The sequence below is a fragment of the Denticeps clupeoides genome, chromosome 12, assembly GCF_900700375.1.
Source record: "Denticeps clupeoides chromosome 12, fDenClu1.1, whole genome shotgun sequence".
In the NCBI taxonomy this organism is placed as follows: Eukaryota; Metazoa; Chordata; class Actinopteri; order Clupeiformes; family Denticipitidae; genus Denticeps; species Denticeps clupeoides.
The window spans coordinates 19,943,587-19,964,210 of NC_041718.1; the positions used below are offsets into that span (position 1 = coordinate 19,943,587).

The window sequence follows — 20,624 nt, forward strand, 5'->3', positions numbered from 1 at the left end:
ACGTGTCCATTTCCTTACCTGCTATGCCACCACTGGGTATCTTCATGAAAAAAATTTATTTGGATGATTTTTACAACAAAAATTACTTCATGAAATTAGCTGCACGGTTGTGGCAAATTGTTCTGAGAATGACACAAATACTGATTTTCACGAAGTTTGCTGCTTCGTTTTTATTATGATAATTTTATTATGATAATAATGGTGATAACATTTCACATTGTTTCATATAAATGAAACCATTAAACATTCTTAAATGTTATAGGCTGTGAATTCTTATCGGGGACATGGTGTTTTCTGTTTCATACCAAATTTTATAAGCAGTTATTTGATATTTTCATACTTTTTTAGGTAGGGCTTGTTTTGTTGGTGAAGAACGGGTAATACGTCACCTCCATCATTAAGAAGTCTCCGGTCTGGTGGATTTCATATTATATTCATTAAATATATGTCCAGAATAACTTACATTCTAATGTGATAAAACGTTTGAGTGGTTCATGTGAGCAGTCTTATAAATTACATCAAACTTGTCATCAAACTTGAAGACAGCAGGTCGAAGTTCAACTATTGGCTCCTTTCTTAAGGGGCTGGATGAATAAATCAGAATAAAACTGAAACGCTTACACAACAGACATGGGAATGTTTATTTTATATTAAGAAATAAAACACAAAACATGATAAATAACGTTCAGAATGAACCGAACGTAACCTTTTCACAATTTTGAGGTTAAGCTGAAACGATCTTGAGATTAGAAAAAATTGTAAATGACAATACAATGATAATGGTAAAATCCATCGCTTAAGTTTAGAACAAAAGCACAAAAAAAAACATTCTGATTTTTAACTTACACCAGGAATCCGAACCGTTCTTTTTTGTTTTTTTTAATAGAACACCATCCTTCAAACAAAAAGGCAAAATTCATGAATCCCACCAAAACCTGATTTATAATAGAATAGCTAGAACGTGAATTACAGCAACCAATCAGAACTCAAGATGAAGAAGGAGGAGGAGCTTCTCAAGCACAATTTAGCAAGTATCAAAAGCCTGGTCAACAGGAGAATAACACAAACACACACACACACACACACACACACACACACACACGTGAAGCTTCTCCTGAGTGGACTGGCAGAGCGGTAGTGTTTCATGTGAAGGCTCAGATGGGAGACGGAGTTTGAAACCGGTAAAAATGAGACTGCTGCTGCTGCTCTCGGGTCCACTTTTAGTGTGACGCAGTGGCATCCACACTTATAGCAGAACCTTAACACCGCGCCGTGTTACTATGGTAACAGATGAGGGTGGGGTTAATGCAGGCGTCACTGTTCTGGGGCAACTCGGTTAACCTCTCTATTGTAGTGGAAAACCTGAAGATGAATATTTATTTCTATATTTAAAAAAAAAAAAAAACACAGTAAAGCCCATCAGCGATGCAGAAGTCTGGGATAAAAATGTAAGAGCCTCAGTCAGGAGCCTGTTGAGGAACACGTTACTACTGCAGCAGCTCGTCCCAGGAGATGGGTTTGGAAAAAACCTCGCGCTCCAGCCAGAGGTCGTAGTTCATCTGGAAGTCCTCGGGCAGATCCACGCGCTGGCCCAGGACGCTTTGCAGGCAGTTGTCCACGGGCAGGAAGTCCGGGTTGCTCTGGTTCTTGTCGTAGCGGCGGCTGTTGAAGCGCTCGATGTTGGCACGCAGGGCGCACTCCTCCGCCTGGAAGTCCCAGGGCCGGGCGTCCAGATCTGCTACGAGGGGAGAAATTACTGACCTAAATTACTCACAATTAGGCTCCGCCTCACTGCAGCTCGCCATCTACATTGAACTTGGTCAATTTCATTTAAATAAGGCTAAACACTGGGCGTGTCTCAATTCACGGGCTGGTTCCTTATAACTGAATAGACGCAATATTAAACATTTTCACAAAATAGATGTTGCCGCAGGAAAAAAAAGAAAGAAATATATATAAAATAAAACTATTTCATGCTCTGGTAGGATTTAGAGGGGATGAGAAGCTGGAGACTGTAACGATCAAAAGGCTCCACTGCCCTAATTGTGGTGATGTTGTATTTAGTTTATTATTTTCATGTGCATGTAATACGTATGGCATTGTTGTTAGTACCGGAGAGTAAAATGTGGTCAGTGGAAACCGATTCGGAAAGAAAAATAAATTACAGCCAATAAGAACTCACCGTTGCCATAAGCCCAGTCGTCGTTGAGCCGGTGGCGTACTTTTTGGTATATGGCGGACATGGTCTTCATGTTGCTCTTCCTCCACTGCCGGCCGAGGTACTTGGTCTGGACTTTCAGCAGTTTGAGGACGTACAGCTGCATCATGGCCTGTTTGACCTTCAGTGCCCTCTTCAATATTGGAGCTGATTTGAACACCACCAACATCTGCAGAATTAAAGACAGGATGAAACTGCAGGAAAAGTGGGAACACATCGTATTTGTACTCGATAGTGAATAACACCCAACTGTGGACAGCTCAAGGTAGCTTAAGACCAAGGCTAATTAAAAAGATAATGATAATTCAACTTAAACTCAACCACGTCTACCAGGTACGTCTACACGTGGCGGTCTAGCGGTTAAGGAAGTGGCCCCGGGCGGCTGTCATGGCTGTCCACTGCACACCAAGGGTCATGGTTAAATGCAGAGGACAAATTCCACTGTGTGGACCGTGTGCTGTGCTGCTGTATATCACATGTGACAATCACTTCACTTCAACATTGCTTTTGTTTTTGCACTCAGGAGCACAAATATATAGGATATACATGGTCTATTTGAGCACCACTACACAATTTATACATTGTAGGCATTGGATTGTATTTTGAACTGATGTCATCAGCATGCTGTGACAAGCAATAATTAGAACTCCTCACCATGGTCCTAGAGTGCTTCCACTTGGTCAGCTTGTTGAGGATCCTCAGCAGATTAATGCACGAGAAGAGGTTCCTCCAACAGAATTGATTATTATCGCCGGCTTCCTGTAGAACATGAACTCTGTTAAACTCCACACAAAAAAAAAAAGAAAAATGCAAAGAAGACCTAGATGCATGTGTGTGTGAGGACTTACTAAGCTCTCCGCTGTGAGCTCTGGCAGTTCATGCACCACACAGTGGGGAAAATCCAACACAGAGATGCTACAAAACCACACAAATCACCGAAGTTGACACCAGACAACAGTGCAACCAGCGGGAAAACAACAGGGGAGTTGAAGCTGAAACGCTGCTCACCTGTTCTTGGAGATGATGTGAGAGATGATGTTCTGGTTGAAGAACTTGAGGATTAGAGGGATGCAGTTGGCAAACACCAAGTGCTGGGCCATGTACTCAAACTAGATGATGAACACACACACCAGCGAAGAGAAAACTTCAGGATGCTAGTGCTGCGAGGCGAGGCTGGGCACGTTACACACTCTCATCCGGCGGTAATGAACAGTGTAGACGTACCTGGTAGACGTGGTTGAGTTTAAAGTGTTTGAGCAGCAGCAGCAGGATGGCCGAGATGGCCTTCACAATGATCTCTTTGTGCCGATTCACGTCCACGCCCAGCTTCATGCTCTGCAGCACGGTGGTTCTGCAACAGTGGTGTGAACCTTGACTGGGCTCGTGATTCGATTCGACCATCAATGCCTTGATTATCGAGGCATCCCATACGTTTCCCCATACATGACGTTTTCAAAATACAAGAGTTAAGGTCCCGTTCACCCGTGTGGACGCTTTGATTTGTTACAATGAGCAGAAAAATGTCTGTTTCGGATGCCCGTGGTATTTCTGCTCATCGTAGCAAATCTAAAGCCGCTTTCAGACCAAACGCGGCAGCGCTGCGCTCAACGCTAGGTTTGCGCTTCTTTTTGGTTTTCTAAACCCCCCCGGTAAGACGATGGCGCCGTGCTGTAGATCTCCGGACGCTCAGAGACCGATAAGATCAGCTTTTCCTCCGCTCCCGCTTTGTGCGCGTGTTTCGAAGGGGCAGACCGCTGTTATTCTATTACGTCGCGGTGCGCAGCGGTCAAAGTTCAACGAATGTCATCTTTGACCATGGTGTGCGCACAAGGCCACCGAGTGGCAGAGTGGCGCTGCACTCAGATCAGGCCGCCACAGCCTCGACTTGCAGAATATGGGTGCTGAAATTAATCTTATAATCGATGCATCGCGACGCAGACGTGGACGATTGCCGTTCAGAACAATCCATTATACAGGGTGGGCCATTTATATGGATACACCTTAATAAAATGGGAATGGTTGTTGATATTAACGTCCTGTTTGTGGCACATTAGTATATGTGAGGGAGCAAACTTTTCAAGATGGGTGGTGACCATAGTGGCCATTTTGAAGTTGGCCATTGGATCCAACTTTTGTTTTTTTCAATAGGAAGAGGTTCATGTGACTCCATTGTTGGGGCAGTGGTGGCCTAGCGGTTAAGGAAGCGGCCCTGTAAACAGAAGGTTGCCGGTTCGAATCCCGATCCGCCAAGGTGCCACTGAGGTGCCACTGAGCAAAGTACCGTCCCCACACACTGCTCCCCGGGCGCCTGTCATGGCTGCCCACTGCTCACCAAGGGTGATGGGTTAAATGCAGAGGACAAATTTCACTGTGTGCACCGTGTGCTGTGCTGCTGTGTATCACATGTGACAATCACTTCACTTTTGTTTTTCTTGTGAAATGACCAATAAATTTGATGTGTGCTTGGTTTTAACGTAACTTTAACCAAGATTCTGACCACTTATATAATGTGTTCAATGTCACCAACTATTCCCATTTTAATAAGGTGTATCCATATAAATGGCCCACCCTGTATAATGGACTGTTCTGCACGGCAATCGTCCACGTCTGCCTCATGATGCATCGATTATAAGATTAATTTCAGCACCCATATTCTGCAAGAGCCAAAGAGTCGAGGGACCGAACCCCGAACCAGACCGAAATCGAAACTCGACCAAGTCGACAAGACTTACGGCATCTCCTCCGGCAGGACGTCGGCCAGGATGTTGATGGAGTCGGTCTTGGCCTTGGAGGTAGGAGCGGCTGCAAGCAAAATCTTCAACAGCGCAATCTGCAGAGATGCACGGAAACAGACCGCTGAATAAGCCGCATGTCACGCCGGGGAGCGTAAAAAGAGGCAAATTCCCCTGCCTAATCCTGGTGATGAGCAGAGAGGGGGGATCTGGTGCTAAATCGATATCGGACCCGTCTGTACTACTACTACAAAAAATATATATCTACTACTTTAATCAGGCAAAAGGTTATATCAATAACTAGCAACTTTATCGAAAGGAACTCACCATGTACTGAGGCAAGATGGGAAGGATGCCCTGGTACAACAGCTCGGTAGCACACATCTCAACCTCCTCCTCGCCCTACAAGCGCAAAACACCACAAGGCACTTTCAGCGTGACGCGCGCGCGCGACGCGGCCGCGTCAGCATCTCGTGCGTGAAAATTACCCCGGAGAGCGGCATCTTGTGGAACTCCTCCTCCCGGGCGATCTGGACCTCCGCTATGGACACGTACTTGTGCTGCAGGCACAGAGGGGGCGCGCGGTCATTTACCGCGCGTACGCGGCCCACATTTGTACGTTGAACTAAATACCTGCTTGAGAGTCTTGATGCTTTCGTGAATGGGCCTCGGCAAGCCGACCACCGTGTCCGTGTCGCTGCAACAGGGAAGTCGACAACGTGAGCGGCGGCCTCCTCGCGAACGAGGGACGGACGAATCGACGCGCAAACTCACCTCCCCAGTGTGTATCCTATAAATTTACTCCTGCTGGATTCCAGGAAGTTCTCGATGTCCTTTTCTCTGCGAACGGGAAGACATTTTGTCACGTGGCACAGGGTCACGTGGCCCGCTGTCGCTGCATGGCACTGCTTCTACCTGACTTTCGGGGCCCAAGGGAGACCCTTGGGAAAAGACACCCTTTCGGAAGGTGGGTGGGGGATGGGTGGTGGCATGACCTCATCTCTTTCCAGAGGAAAGGTTTCCGGCTCCAGGGAGTTGTCATTGTCATCGTTGTCTTCCTCGTCTTCCCTGGAGTCGTCGGCTTTGTAAGGGTCCTTCTCGTTAAAGGCGTCCAGGTTGTCTTGCTTGATGAGAGCCTAAAACAAGTCCAGGAAACGGAGAGAGAGAAAGGCCCTCAGGTTGCAGTTGGGGGTGAGGGCCACGCCTCCGCGTTCCGATTCGAGTGCGGAGGTGGTACCTTGTGCTCCCGCCGCGCGCGTTTCTGCTGCTGCTCGATGAGGTCCGAGGCCGAGGCAGGAGGCGACGCCGCCCTCATGCTCCGGACGACCCGGATGCTGTCCTCAGGGAGGGGAGGCAGGCCGAGCTCCTCGCGCTTCCGGACCTTGATGCTCTGCAGCTGCTCAAAGCCGCCCAGAGTGAACTGGAAACCACATCAAATCAGAACTTGGCCTGAAAACAAGCAGGGTCCTGATTGGCCGAAAGCCTGAATATCACTCACCAGGATGCTCTTCCACAGCAACAGCAGCACCTTCTTCATCGGGAAGTGGGGGGCGTGGCCGCTGCAGAATTTGGTCACCATGCCAAACAACATGACCGATATCGGCTCGTTGTTGTAGAGCGTGGACCCTGTCAAAGGGCAAAGGTCAATGAATACAAATGCACCTGTATGGACTATATGAGAACAGCTGAGCACACGCACCCAGTTCTGTTCTGAAGGTCTCTCGGGCAGCTCTCCACTCTGGGCTGTCGGCCGGATCTTCTCGCTGGATGGTCTCCACCATCAGATACATGAGGTTCAACAGCACCCTGCGTCACAGTCCGCCCGCACATCAATCAAACTGTGAAATCAATCATTCAAACGCATTCACGAGCGCCAACGAGTCTCGTACCTGAGGTCCGTGCTGTCCGCCAGAGAGATGGCCGGCTTTCTGACTGCACTACTGCACGCCGCGCTGTTACTGTCGGAAACAGGTTTCAAAGTTAGCTTTCCGTCTTGGTGCAATTTTGGAGCGAAATTCTTCCAAATCAACTTCTTACTCGATCTCCATGTTGAGAAGCTCCACCAGGGCGGAGAACGTTCCCACGTCCAGCAGCAGGAACACGTTGTACCTCATCCAATGCTGCACCTCCGCCTCCGTCGAGCACTCTCCAAACGTACCTGAACGGGCGCAGAGGGGCGCTTGTTTACGGTGTCATGCTGCGCGTTCCCCACTTCACGAAGGGGCAACTTACCCTGCGCCATGTAGAGTATGGCCCTTGCGACCTTTAACCTCTTCTCACGGGCGATGACCTCCAGGCCATCCAGGAGGCGCATTGCGTGGGCCCGATGCTGGGCAGAGTCCAGCTCGGTCCAGCTTTTATCCGTGACTAAGATAAAATAAGAGAGTGATCCTTTATTAGTCCCGCAAGTGGGAATTTTGCATGGTCACAGCAGACAGTATACTATACCAGCAATCTGATTATTTAAATATGGATGAGTGAATAAAAATACATAAATGTATAATCTCAAATTCAGACCTTCCCCGAGACACCAGTTATGAACACAGCTATATTTCTGATATATTTCTTACTTTGCAACCAACGCGTAAAGGGTTAATATCCTTTATTTATGACAAACTGGCTGGTGTGAAATGTCCTTCTATTGGGAACCGGATCTTAACTCAATATTTAAACTGGTGGCCGTCATTGTCTTTTACAGTTTAAAGCTGTGCACAGAGCTCATGTCCAAAGTCAAACTATCGCGTTTTTACCCTAATGTGGATCCCTGCTGTGATAAATGTGGAAATGAGGATGTGCGCTTATCCATGTGTGTTGGTCCTAGCCTTGAAACATATTAGAGGGAGATATTTCAAACCCTTTCTTCAGTCCTCAAACAGCGTATACAACCTAGTCGTTTGATTGCGCTTTTTGGCATCAGTGATGCCAGTGATTTTTTTTTCTGTTGTTGTCTTTCTCTTGTTTAAAGTCAAATTAAAATATCTTTGAGAAAGAAATATATATAAACGTATGTGTCAATATGTAAACTTATATAAATACATACAGATTTTGTATTTATCTATATACAGAGTAGATTATATAGACATATTGCACAATATGTATAGTGTGTGTATAGCTATATAGTGTATTGTGTTAACATAGTGTACGAATATGCGGTCAGCTGCAGGGTCAGGGGTCAAAACCAGTCCCATACGATCAGGTAGGTGGAACAAGGCAGCCTGGCCAGGGCACTGTTACGCACCATGGGTCCTGAAGTCTTCTTCGAAGCATTTCCTGTTGAGGAGGAACTCCGGGCCCTCAGTGTAGCTGTACAGCTCTGCAGGAAACAGAAGAAGAGGAATAGGAAGAAGAAGAAGAAGAAGAAGAAGAAGGGGAAAATGAACATGATCCAGAGCAGCGAAAATCAACTTGATGCACAATCTTTACATAATCTTATCTGAGTTTTATTAAAAATCCTCGCCTGACAGCTCAGCGGTGCACTTGTCCGTGTCGGCATACTCGAACTCCAGGTCCGGAAAGTCCGACAGCCCCTGGAAGAGACCGTGTGAGACGATAAGATACGTGGGATTCATAGAGTCATCCCATGGATGTGAACAGCGGGCGCTTTCGAGGTTTTTTTTTTACCACTTTTGCATCGCCTATGAGTACAAGTCACATGTCTCAATGTCACCCCTCATGCTTGGACAATCTCTCACAAGGGACCACTGCGTATAAAAATTCCCACGGAGAGGGAACCTTGGGAAGCAGGAACTCCGAGAGGAGCGACGTTACCGTTAACACCGGCGTTACGCAGGTCATGAGAACAGAAGTCCTTGCCGAGGATGCTGGGAGTCACGCTGCGTCCTACATGAGTACAGATGGTGATGGTAGTAGTGGGCCTGGTGGGTAACACACTCGCCTATGAACCAGAAGACCCAGGTTCAAACCCCACTTACTACCATCGTGTCCCTGAGCAAGACACTTAACCCTGAGTGTCTCCAGGGGGGGACTGTCCCTGTAACTACTGATTGTAAGTCGCTCTGGATAAGGGCGTCTGGTAAATGCTGTGAACGTAAAATGTAAATAAAAACGAACAGTTCTCTCCGCGGCTTTACACACGTTTACAGCGGACTCGAAGCCACCACCTTCACCACAGTGGCCATGTCACACGGACACACTGGGCCTGTTGCACCCAGTACAAGCTTCAAATCGCGAACTGGAGGAAGACGCGGACCACCGAGCCGGGCAGCTGGCCGAACCGAACGTTCGCTTGAACTGACGGAGCGAAAACTGACGGAACTCACCTCCGAGTCCTTCCTCTGGTTGCGGCCGAACTCGCCCCGGCTCTTGTTGGGAACCATGGAGCGCTGCTTGTTATTCAGAGCCTGGCCGCCTCCGTTGCCACCCGCGTCCATCTTTAGACCAAAACACGGGAAGTGGTCCGACTGCTGTAAATCTCGCGAGACTCGGCGCAACGGGCCGCTCTGGCACGGAATCTCGCGAGAACGTGGTGGTCTTGGGCGATGATCTGGGATCAGTTTCAAAATGTCTCTTGCGCCGGTTGTTGCCCGGGACAGCGTGTGGAAAGCTGGTCGTGGGTCAGCAATAAAACCATTTGAATAAATTAGTGACTTTAGTCTGGTGTCGAAATTAAAAAGACGGCAACAGAAAACGATCTGGACATTTGAAAGTGTCTCACACTGTATAAAATTTAATTGAACGGCCAATAAAGCTTCCTTTGACTTTTAAATCGCAGAAGACATAATTTTCATTATAATAATAAGCGTATGTAAAGTTCATGTTAACAAAAAATCCGAATTTTTGCAAAAAATATGAACCTAATACAATACATAATAATAGAAGAACTGTGAAATGTTTTTTTCTGATTTCATATGTCTGAAAAAATGAGAACATTTCAAATAAATATCATTTTCAATAAGCCAGCACCACTGGTGGTAAATTTGAACACAGAAAGGTTTATTAAAGAGATTAAAAGGAGTCAGTAAATCATAAAAAGCAGAGATTAAATAGTAATAATAATAATAATAAAACATATTGCCAGGCTTTAAAAATTAGTTTGTTCCAACATGACAATCTCCATTCTAAAAAGCAACACATGGCTCAACAGGGTCCGGTCCACTCATGCATTGTGTCCATCACAGTGATGATGATGATTTTTAAAATAATTAAATCCTGAATAACCAGGATGCCAGGATGTTAACAGCCTGTGGTGTGGCCTTTGCTTTCCGAGGCATTTCAAAGTGACCCTTAGTTCCCAACACCCCGCTGTCCATGCGTGCATCAAAGGGACAAGCATGGGATAAAAGTGACATCTGACATCCAGCAAGTCAAGTTCAAGTCATGCAGGAGCTTTTTTTATTAGTAGTATTTCATGGCATTTGCTCCCAACACGACTAGAGCAGGCGGTTTAAACGCTTCTCGCAACATCTATAAAAACGGCAATAGAACATCACTGCGCTTATTATTGTGTCAGTACATGTTGCATACAACAGTATGATTACATTTTGAACAGCCCTACCAGCATAGATGAAATGAACACAATGGCAAAAGTTGCTGAACAAAATACAAAGAAGCAACAGGGCTGGGCTTGTGACTAAAGGCACTGACACATTGACGAGCAGCAGAGCCGTCGAGGTGCCCCGCCACGTCCAAAACGTCCCCGTGACCTTGAGTAATTTACCCAGAAAGCCTTCAGTGGAGTACATTCACAACATGAATGTGGCCGAATAAATTATATTATGTGCTCTAAAGCCACACGCGGGCATGGGGCTGGTACCGGTGACATCTGAACTCGTGACCCAATCCACCGAGTAGGAAACAAACCAGCCTTTTCTGCCTACAGCGCACACACTTGCAGACACACTTACAGTAAAATACACATTTGGAAGCTACAACGTTAATAGCCTCACATTTAAAAAACCTTTTTAATGATTGCTTGGCCATAAAAGTGAAAAGGTGCAGTGGCGTGACAATACAGCAGTAGGACAGGAGAAGTGACAGTTTGGTCCATTTCTCGTCAGGAAAATGACGCGGAAGTGCCTGGCGTTCGCTGTGCTGGAAACGGCCTAGCGGGAAATGTGTTTTAAAGGGTTTTCACGGGATTCCTCACAACGGCGTGCAGTGCAGGCGTCTGGATTAAAAACCACGTGGCTCCAGCATGCTTTGTACAGCGCAGCGCCGCCCTAGGGGCGGCAGAGAGGATCACAGTTCTGAATGCATTCAGCATAGCGGGGCTGTGAAACGGTGATCTAGCACCGGGTCCCTGCGGTCTGGCTATTTAACTAAATCTACAGCATTATACCAAAACTATAAGCAAATGCAGACGATGCGCACCACTTCTGCGGTGCGTCCACTACGCTTTTGGCAACTGATTCATGTCAAAAAAAAAAAAAAAAAAAAAAAAAAAAAAAAAAGTGCTGATAAAACTGGAAAAATTCACATCCCCAATACTGGAATGTTCCGTATAATTTTGCACAATTTCATGTACATGTAAGCTGTATGGGACCAGTGCGGTCGTAATCACACACCAGGATTTATTGAATAAAACTGGTTTCTGGTGAGGACATGCATGCGCATACACTGTTTACTTTGGCGAAGAAATAAAAAGCCAATACTGACAGACTGGGGGAAAAAAAAAAAAAAAAACGACATGTACATAGCTGATAATATGATTTTTAACAACATCACAAAAACATCTTTAAAAAAACAAAAAAAAACAAAACCATTTCAGCTGCTGACGCTTCCTGGAGCATGGAGCGTTGCACCGAGGTCCTTCTGGCAAATTAGTACCTGTGGGGGGAGTGAAGAGAGGTGAATCTGTTTTTAGATGAGTCCTGTTATACAGTCGGTGTATGGTGACGTATAAAAGCCTCTATTTCCCAGCATCTGTAAATGCATGACATACAGGCCCAGGAAGTGTGTCGGAAGAGCAGGTGAAGAAGTGTTTAGGCATCTTTCCCGTTCTGGGAGATGAGCGCTCTATACCTGTAGTAGTTTGGTTTGAAGGGGCCATTCTTGTTCAGTCCAAGGTACTTGGCCTGTTCATCAGACAGCTCCGTCAGGTGGGCATCAAAGGTCGGCAGATGCAGGCTGGCGACGTATTCGTCTGAAGAATCAGTCACACAGAGTCACACTTAGAAACCGCCTTAGAAGATTCGCAGCACCACTAGATGGCGACACTGATGGGCCTGAGGCTCTGATGGGCCGATGAGTTCAGAACACTTGACAGCAGGGAACGCGGAAAACAGCAGGGGGGCTTGTTTGCAGAACTCAGTTTCAATAGGCTGTTCAAGTTACAGCTCCACCCTAATAAGAACTGTACACGAAAAATGTGTTTCTGTGGTAAAACTATGTAGGGAATGTGTTTATATCATTTTCATACACCGCAGCACAGCACACGGTGACATGACAAAAAGTGTCCTCAGCTTTGAACCATCACTCTTGGTGAGCAGTGGGCAGCCATGACAGGTGCCCGGGAGCAGTGTGTGGGGACGGTGACTTTGCTCAGTGGAACCTTGGAAGATCGGGATTCGAACCGGCAGCCTTCTGATTACGGGGCCGCTTCCTTATCCACACTAGGCCACCACTCCCCTTATACTTTACAAGTATGATTACTCGTCACAAATTTTAATGACATATGCTTGACTTACATGTAAATTCCAACATATATGTAAGCACAGAAATATTTACTGATACACAGTTACCCATTTTCTTAGGCAGCAGATAAACGTCCTGTTTGTAGCGGCCTTCTGGAGCGTTGTATAGCTCGATAAGAGCCAGGGCCTACACACACAGACACACACACACACACACACACAATACACATATTACTTTCTGTACGATGAGCCTAAACGAAGCATGTAAAAAAAATGCTGATCCTATGCACTGATAATTATACAGCGGGAATTAGGAATTAGTGAGGAAAACTACACACACACATAGTGTGTACACATACTTTATGCACTCTAGGTTTGACCCTGTTTCTCGTCAAGGATCCACACACAGAAAACAGGATCATATATTACACACACAAACACACAGGAAAGAAGTGCCCTCATATTTAGCACTCCATGGGGGTGTTATTATTAGAAACCCTCAATTCAGGCCAAGGCCACGCCCCTTTTCCATCTAGTCTCATTCCAGGAACAGCCAGGAACCAATGTTCTGCAGCAGCTGTCAGTACCAGGCAACACACACACACAATCCCTGGAGGGATTCTGCTGGTGGCTTTCAATTTATGTTAGATCCAGGCATCCAGGACACGCATAAATACCCACACATAGCGGGGACACAGAAAGAAGGCGAGTATGTCATTTGGGTATGGCCCCACCTGAGTCGTGGCAGTGATTGAAAGAACAAATGTAGGAACCGTGGAGCAGCTGAGGTTCAGGAGACGACCCTGCAATACAGAGCATGTGTAGTGTACAGTACATAATAGTATGAGTACAGCATGTGTGTGAGCGTGTGTGAGCGTGTGTCCAAACCTCTGCCAGCAATATGACCCTTTTTCCATCTGGCCAGATCACATGATCCACCTGAGATCGGACCCTCTCCCAGGTCAGTTCTGGGGTTCGCAGGCTTGCCTGCCGGTCACAGAGGTCAAAGGTCAGTGTTTCACAATTACAAAAGCAGTCACAAAATAAAGCAAAACGGAACGCAGTCACTGACCACGTCAATCTCTGTGTTGGAGTGGCCCATGTTGCACACGATGGAGCCGTTCTTCATGCGGTCCAGCTGGTCTCTGGTCACCACGTTCTTATTCCCTGCAAAATACCAGAACACAAAACACACAAAAAAAATTATTCAGCTTAAAGCAGCTAATAAATCAAGCTCGGAAAAACGGGGGCGTGACACCACGGATGACCGTGCGCCATTTCCCAGCATGCATTACAGTCGCTGCAGGCCCTTTCTCAGTACCTGTGCAGGTGATAATAACGTCCACCTGGCGGATGACCTCGTTCAGTTTCACCACTCGGAACCCGTCCATGCTGCGGACGCAAGCAGACAGGGTCGAGGGGTTAAAACTGTGTTTTAACTGCAAATAAAGCATCAAACCGAGATACAGTAGAGGGAATAATTATATGATCAAACAAACGATCAGTAGGTTCATTAATGAAAACCCGTTCAATATGTTCAAACCTACCACTGAAATTACGGTGTACACTGATCAAAATCAGTAGGGGAGCCAACAATTATTTCCCCCACCGCACATGAGTGGAATAAATTGGGATGGATACCAGAAACCCAAAAAGAAGCGCTCTGTCCCTCACCAGGCCTGCAGGGCACAGATGGGGTCGATCTCGGTGACGTAAACGATGGCTCCCAGGGCTTTCAGCGCTGCGCAGCATCCCTTACCGACCTAAACACACATGCTCCACAGTCAGGCTCCACAGTGATGAATATTAAACAGCAGCTGGTAGTGTTCAGCCCTCACCTCTCCATAGCCACATACGACCACCTGCTTCCCCCCGAACATCACATCTGTCGTCCTCTTCAGCCTAAGGGGCAGACGGGTATGTCATTCACCTCCTATCAACTCGATCCTCAAGGGTCAGCAAACAGTCCCGGTGTTTTGGTTTGCTCACGTGTGCTGGTACTGGGAACAGTAATTTATTTAGAGCCGAGCCGAATTTCATGGCAGGAAAGAAAATGAATTGGCCACCGAACGAGATCTGATTGGTCCCGGTCCTGCCATAGCCAAAATCTCTAATGTGAATTTCTAAACTAGATCTTTAAAAAAAAAAAAAAAAGTCATCTGATGCCTGGTCATGAATCAGAGGTGAGAAGCAGGTGAAAAGGAACTGGAGAACTGCCCAGTGGTGGACCAGTAGGTCGGTAGGCTCCACCCACCCGTCCAGAATGGACTCTCTGCAGCAGTACAGGTTGTCAAACTTCTGCTTGGTGACAGAGTCGTTGACATTCATGGCCGGAACCGACAGCTTCCCTGCCTTGGAGAGCTGGTAGAGTCTGAAGGGGGGTCAGAAGGGGGAATAACATTGACAAAGTGTGATTGAATGACAAAGTGTGTGTGTGTATGTGCGTGTGTGTGTGTGTGTGTGTGTGTGTCACCTGTGGACCCCAGTTACACTCTCCTCCACAATCCCACGGATCTTCTTGAACACGTTGGGGTATTTCTTGTACACCCAGTGGGTCAAATCCCCTCCGTCATCCAGTATCTGTCAAATCAAAGGGTCAGAGGCCAAGGAGCTCAGAGTTGCAGAAATGATTGTGTGTGTGTGTGTGTGTGTGTGTGTGTGTGTGTGTGTGTGTGTGAGACTGTGTGTATGACATTGAGCTCTCACCATGTTCGCCTGCCAGCCCTCCATGTTGACACAGCGGTCGATACACCACCAGAAGTCATCCTCCGACTCACCTTTCCAGGCAAACACGGCCACGCCTGAAAAACAACACACACCACCACAATAAAATAACGGCTTTTGAATCGATATATAAAATCATATAAAACTCAAAACGATAGCCAATGGGCGGCCAACTTTGCTCAGTATGTTGGAGAGAGATTTTGACGCCCCCCCCCAGCTCCTCTGGTTCACAGTGCACTGCTGGAACCTTCTTCTTCACTGTTTCTGGGTGAGACTCAGGAAATCCATTCTAGGGGTGTGACTGAAATTTACAGAAATAATGTAAGTGCATCTGTTTACTCAAAAAAAAAAAAAAAAGCAGAGCTGATCCCAAACCAGCTGATCCCCTTCCCAGTTCTTTAGAATCTCAGTGGGCTTTGACAGGCCCAACAATACGATCCTTTCTGCGCACAGGGAGGAAAGAAAAGTGAGAAAGCTTGGGAAGGCGTGAGTCGGAGTGGGAAGGGTGAGGGTGCAGTAGGTGTCAGAGCAGGGCGGGATTACATGTGAGTGGGATTATGTGTAATCAGAATATAATGGAGACTTGATGTGAGGCTGCATTGGTTAGCATAAGAGCATGTCATGTCATATATGTGAGATCTGAGAAGCCAACTGCTAAGTTAAGACCACTGAGTTGTACCGTTAGTGTAAATGTTCACAACACTTTTCACAACAGGCTACGCAGCTCCTCGTCCAGGCAACGGTCACCTCTAAACCGGACTATTGTAACTCTCTCCTGGCTGGAGCCTCTGCAGTCACCATAAAACCACTCCAGATGATCCAAAATATGGCAGCCCGTCTCATCTTCAATCAGCCGAATCACACCCACGTCCCGCCTCTCCTCACCTCTCTCCACCGGCTCCCGGTAGCTGCTCGTATTGAGTTTAAATCCTTGATGCTGCCTACAGGGCTGTAAATGGAAGTTCACCCTCTTACACCAACACACTACTAGCCAGATACACTCCTGCACGCCCTCTCAGATCTGCACACGAAACGAGACTAAAAATTCACGGGGTCTTCGCAGGATCCCAATCGACTCTGGTCTCCTTTGTCGTCCCTGGCTGGTGGAACAACTTGCCCGGCTCCATTCGACTAGCCGAGACTACCGCCACCTTTAAGAAGCAGTTGAAAACCCACTTGTTCAAAAAGTATTTCAGACAAATCTAACACGCAATTTTTTTTTTCTTCGTCTAGCACTTCTTTTTCTGACAAGTTGGGCCTCTTAGTTTTTGTAAACTCAAAATCTATAGAAATCGAACGAGAATTGCTGGTGTCTTCCTCCTGTAAGTCGCTTTTGCAAAGTAAAGTAAATGTTGTTACTGAACGGTAACACTAGACATGAACTCTAGGTGGAGCCGTAATCCAGCACCACCCAAAACAAAGTGCAATCCCAGCATACAAACACAAATTTCAACAAAAACTCAAACTCCTGGCTGCAGACTGAAAGCATTTTCTGTGTGTGTGTGTGTGTGTGTGTGTGTGTGTGTGTGTGTGTGTGTGTGTTCGATATGTGTGTATAATCTGTTAGAAAGCTCACACTAACGTCAGTACCAGCAGGCAGCGTAGGTCCAGGCACCCGACATCTGGACCTACAGCAGCATCAAAACACACCAGGGCCCACAGCCCCTCCCACCAGGCCTTGGGGGTTACACAAGCCCAACACCCTAAAGAGCAGCCAATCGCAACTGCGCAGAGTTTCCACAGGAACATTAGCGGCACTCTCCCAATTCTCAGAATAAATCTCCGCCCGCCAGAGAGCCACGGTGCGTGCAGTCTGAGGATTACGGTCGAAAAAGCCAAAAATGTGCGCGCGCACACACACACACACACACACACACACACACACACACTTTTAATCTCAGTGTTGTATTGTGGAAAAAAAAAAAAAAAAAAACCTGATGATTAAATTGAAGCTAGATTCACCCCCCTTCCCCCCACTGGGCCATCAGACTCTCCGCACGTTTCTTGTGCTTGTTCCCTCCTCGGGGTTTCTGCAGGTTGAAGGATGCCGAATTTAAGACTTTTTAAGGCCACTTTCATCAAATTTAAGACCCTTCATCGGGGTCGTCCACTTCATTTGTCCAGGGGCCAGAGTTTTTCTCACCAGACACTGTCAGGGCCAGATGATCTTCTAAAGAACAATTGTATTTTATCTTAAGAAATACATTATTATTTGGTAAACAGATTTTCCTTCCAAGACTCATATTCAGACTCACAATACCTGTACTGCAGCAAGCCACTAGGGGGCAACAGCGATATTTTTGGTTTCTTATTTGAGGGCTGCACGATTCAGGGAAAAGGTCATATTGTAATTTTTTTTTTTAAATTAATGAAATCAATATTGCGATATGTAATATGGTAAATGCCACTTGCTTGCCTATCAATAAATAAAAACCACAAACTAATAATTACTCAATCCTTACCCATTAATTACGGCTTTTTATTAAATTTATTGTGTGTGCAGTATTAGGCCACCAGGGGCAGTGGTGGACTAGTGGTTTAGAAAGCGGCCCGGTAATCAGAAGGTTGCCGGTTCGAATCCAGACCCGTCAAGGTGCCACTGAGCAAAGCACCGTCCCCACACACTGCTCCCCGGGCGCCTGTCATGGTGCCCACTGCTCACTCAGGGTGATGGTTAAATTCAGAGGACACATTTCACCATGTCACCCTGTGGTGACAGGAGGAGGTGGACCCTGGGCATGTCACGTATTAATAGGGTGTTTAATGCCTCCAGAATGAGGAAGAAGGGAGTGTGAGACCTGTCAATCACGCATACAGGCTCCTCCCCTTTTAAAACTTTTATTTATACATTGTTAAAGTTCATCTTTTGGGTGCCAGAAATAATTACACACCAACTAAAATGGCTGAATGGCCAGTTAGTTTTTCCTCTCCAACATCCAGATAGCTAGCAAGCAGACACTTCTCCATACTTCTGACATGATATTAGATATTAGCAAACATCTTGGTGGGAAGCACCAGGTCCAAAATATCTAACCAGTTTTCAATGAACAGTGTTGTCGAGAACCTTGGGTACCAGATCATGAAAAATATTGTCTGGCAGTAATTGAACCTGATGATTGGCACGACGGAACAGTGATAGCACCACCAGCACAGCTGCAGTCCGCTGGAGAACATGGTTCTCTAGAAGAAGTGCAGGCCCATTATCCAGAGCGACTTACAATCAGTAGTTACAGGGACAGTCCCCCCCTGGAGGCACTCAGGGTTAAGTGTCCTGCTCAGGGACACGATGGTAGTAAGTGGGGTTTGAACCTGGGTCTTCTGGTTCACAGGCGAGTGTGTTACCCGCTAGGCTACTACCGCCCATTCAAACGGGTAAAAAGCGTCGGTGTTACCCGGCAGCCGCGTCTCAGGCCAGCGTTACGTAGCGGCGTCCTTACCCGCCTCGGACAGCGCCGCCGCCACCTCGTTCTGGGTGGAGTAGATATTGCAGGCCGTCCAGCGACACTGGGCCCCCAGCGCCGCCAGGGTCTCAATCAGAACCTGGAGAACGGACAGACATGAAAACCAAAAATTCTTCCTTTCTTTTCTCAGGATAAGTCAGCAGGAGATGCTTACCGCCGTCTGCGCCGTGATGTGAGTGCAGCCGATGATCTTGGCCCCGGCCAGCGGCTTCTCGCCCTGGGCTCGCTTCCTCAGAGAAATCAGAGCGGACATGTCTGAAAAAGACAGAGCGAGAAAGTAAAGTGATTGTCATTGTGATACACAGCAGCACAGCACAAGGTGAAATTTGTCCTCTGTATTTAACCATAACCCTTGGTGAGCAGTGGGCGGCCATGACAGGCGCCCGGGGAGCAGTGTGTGGGGACAGTGACTTTGCATCGGTGGCACCTCAGGATTCGAACCCACAACCTTCTGATTACAGGTCCGCTTCCTAACACCCTAGGCCACCATTGCCTCGTGACACGTACGCAGGCATCTACCGTAACCAGTCAGTCCGAACCTCCCAAACATATTTCTTGGTGTTCTAGACCAGGGATGGACAAACTATGGCCTGCGGGCCACATCCAGCCTCTTGGTCTTATAAATCCAGCCCGATTGGTATAGAATTCCCAAAATAAAGTAATAATTATGACCGCTCCCATCTGAACTCGTCCTGTGATGCCTGGCGTTCCACCAGGTGGCCTAGTGGTTCTTCCGGGGGCAGTGGTGGCCTAGCGGTTAAGGAAGCGGCCCCGTAATCAGAAGGTTGCAGGTTCGAATCCCGATCTGTCAAGGTACCACTGAGGTGCCACTGAGCAAAGCACCGTCCCCACACACTGCTCCCCGGGCGCCGGTCATGGCTGCCCACTGCTCACTCAGGGTGGTGGGTTAAATGCAGAGGACAAATTTCACTGTGTTCGCCGTGTGCTGTGCTGCTGTGTATCACAAGTGACAATCACTTCACTTCACTTTTAGACGGAGCTGAACACCTTAGCGTGAGTATTTTTGATGTTAGAGAAATTTGAGCGACTAGTTATAGGTTTAAACTGCACCCAGTCGTTACTGGACACACACGTGTGTATGTGTGTGTATCCGGGTTCACACCCACCTTGCTCGGCAATCTCTATCTCCCTGCGCCCGAACTCGGCCTGCTTGATGTTCTTCACGCAGAAGTCGCCGCTGCCCTTCGAGTTGACCTGCGCCTTGTCGCGGGGGGACGTCTCGTCGTCCGAGCTGTCGGTGTACGAGGCCGCTGCGGCGCACAGGTCAGCGGTCAGGGTGGGTGTGTGTGTGTGTGTGAGTGTGTGTGGGTGTGTGAGAGAGTGTGTGGGTGTGTGAGAGAGTGTGTGGGTGTGTGAGAGAGTGTGGTGGTGTGTGTGATGGTGTGTGTGTGTGTGTGAGAGAGTGTGTGTTGTGTGTGGGTGTGTGAGGGTGTGTGGGTGTGTGAGGGTGTGTGGGTGTGTGTGAGTGTGGTGGGTGTGGTGTGTGTGTGTGCGTGGTGTGTTGTGTGTGTGGGCGTGTGGGTGTGTGTGTGTGGGGTGTGTGTGTGGGGGGTGAGTGTGGGGTGAGGTGTGGGTGTGAGAGTGTGTGTGTGTGTGGGTGTGAGAGTGTGTGTGTGGGTGTGACAGTGTGTGAGTGTGTGTGTGTGAGTGTGACAGTGTGTGAGTGTGTGTGTGTGAGAGTGTGTGAGAGTGTGTGTGTGTGTGTGGGTGTGACAGTGTGAGTGTGTGTGTGGAGAGTGTGGTGTGTGTGTGACAGTGTGTGAGTGTGTGTGTGTGAGAGTGTGTGAGAGTGTGTGTGTGGGTGGTGTGAGTGTGTGTGAGAGTGGTGTTTCTATGGGGGTGTGGTGTGTGTGATAGTGTGGGTGTGAGAGTGTGT

General features: G+C 47.4%; 2 protein-coding genes across 3 annotated transcripts in view; both read right to left on the minus strand.

The window, feature by feature from the left end:
* Window positions 1–617: 617 nt before the first annotated feature.
* strip1 (striatin interacting protein 1) lies at window positions 618–9,362 on the minus strand. 2 transcript variants are annotated; one of them, XM_028997551.1, is made up of 21 exons: window positions 9,231–9,362; window positions 8,408–8,477; window positions 8,189–8,263; window positions 7,183–7,317; window positions 6,988–7,108; window positions 6,840–6,908; window positions 6,650–6,756; window positions 6,449–6,576; window positions 6,188–6,370; window positions 5,866–6,086; window positions 5,725–5,790; window positions 5,584–5,647; window positions 5,439–5,510; window positions 5,278–5,352; window positions 4,951–5,048; window positions 3,443–3,569; window positions 3,227–3,327; window positions 3,067–3,133; window positions 2,873–2,977; window positions 2,183–2,387; window positions 618–1,735 (listed from the first exon to the last, which is right to left on the minus strand). In XM_028997551.1, the coding sequence occupies exons 1-21, from the start codon at window positions 9,339–9,341 to the stop codon at window positions 1,488–1,490; spliced, it is 2,448 nt and encodes an 815-aa protein (XP_028853384.1). In that variant the 5' UTR covers window positions 9,342–9,362; the 3' UTR covers window positions 618–1,487. The 2 variants fall into 2 exon arrangements, with proteins under 2 accessions (XP_028853384.1, XP_028853383.1); XM_028997550.1 differs by having other exon boundaries at window positions 618–1,738.
* A 519-nt stretch (window positions 9,363–9,881) lies between these two features.
* LOC114800740 (S-adenosylhomocysteine hydrolase-like protein 1) overlaps window positions 9,882–20,624 on the minus strand; it is a 19,582-nt gene continuing 8,839 nt past the window's right edge. Inside the window, exons 3-17 of the mRNA XM_028998472.1 lie at window positions 19,855–19,998; window positions 18,882–18,982; window positions 18,704–18,806; window positions 15,249–15,343; window positions 15,016–15,122; window positions 14,797–14,913; window positions 14,381–14,444; window positions 14,217–14,305; window positions 13,864–13,934; window positions 13,615–13,709; window positions 13,431–13,529; window positions 13,277–13,345; window positions 12,651–12,729; window positions 11,932–12,052; window positions 9,882–11,736 (exon numbers count right to left, since the gene is read on the minus strand). Coding sequence (XP_028854305.1) covers window positions 11,730–11,736; window positions 11,932–12,052; window positions 12,651–12,729; window positions 13,277–13,345; window positions 13,431–13,529; window positions 13,615–13,709; window positions 13,864–13,934; window positions 14,217–14,305; window positions 14,381–14,444; window positions 14,797–14,913; window positions 15,016–15,122; window positions 15,249–15,343; window positions 18,704–18,806; window positions 18,882–18,982; window positions 19,855–19,998 — 1,361 coding nt within the window. The 3' untranslated portion in view covers window positions 9,882–11,729. The remainder of the gene's footprint in view (window positions 11,737–11,931; window positions 12,053–12,650; window positions 12,730–13,276; window positions 13,346–13,430; window positions 13,530–13,614; window positions 13,710–13,863; window positions 13,935–14,216; window positions 14,306–14,380; window positions 14,445–14,796; window positions 14,914–15,015; window positions 15,123–15,248; window positions 15,344–18,703; window positions 18,807–18,881; window positions 18,983–19,854; window positions 19,999–20,624) is intronic.

Coding starts and splice junctions, on each gene's coding strand:
- strip1 (XM_028997550.1), bottom strand. CDS start 9,341: ATGGACGCGGGTGGCAACGGAGGCGGCCAGGCTCTGAATAACAAGCAG. Junction 8,264..8,407: donor GTGCACCGCTGAGCTGTCAG/GCGAGGATTTTT, acceptor TGTTTCCTGCAG/AGCTGTACAGCTACACTGAG. Junction 2,978..3,066: donor AGCTCACAGCGGAGAGCTTA/GTAAGTCCTCAC, acceptor CATGTTCTACAG/GAAGCCGGCGATAATAATCA.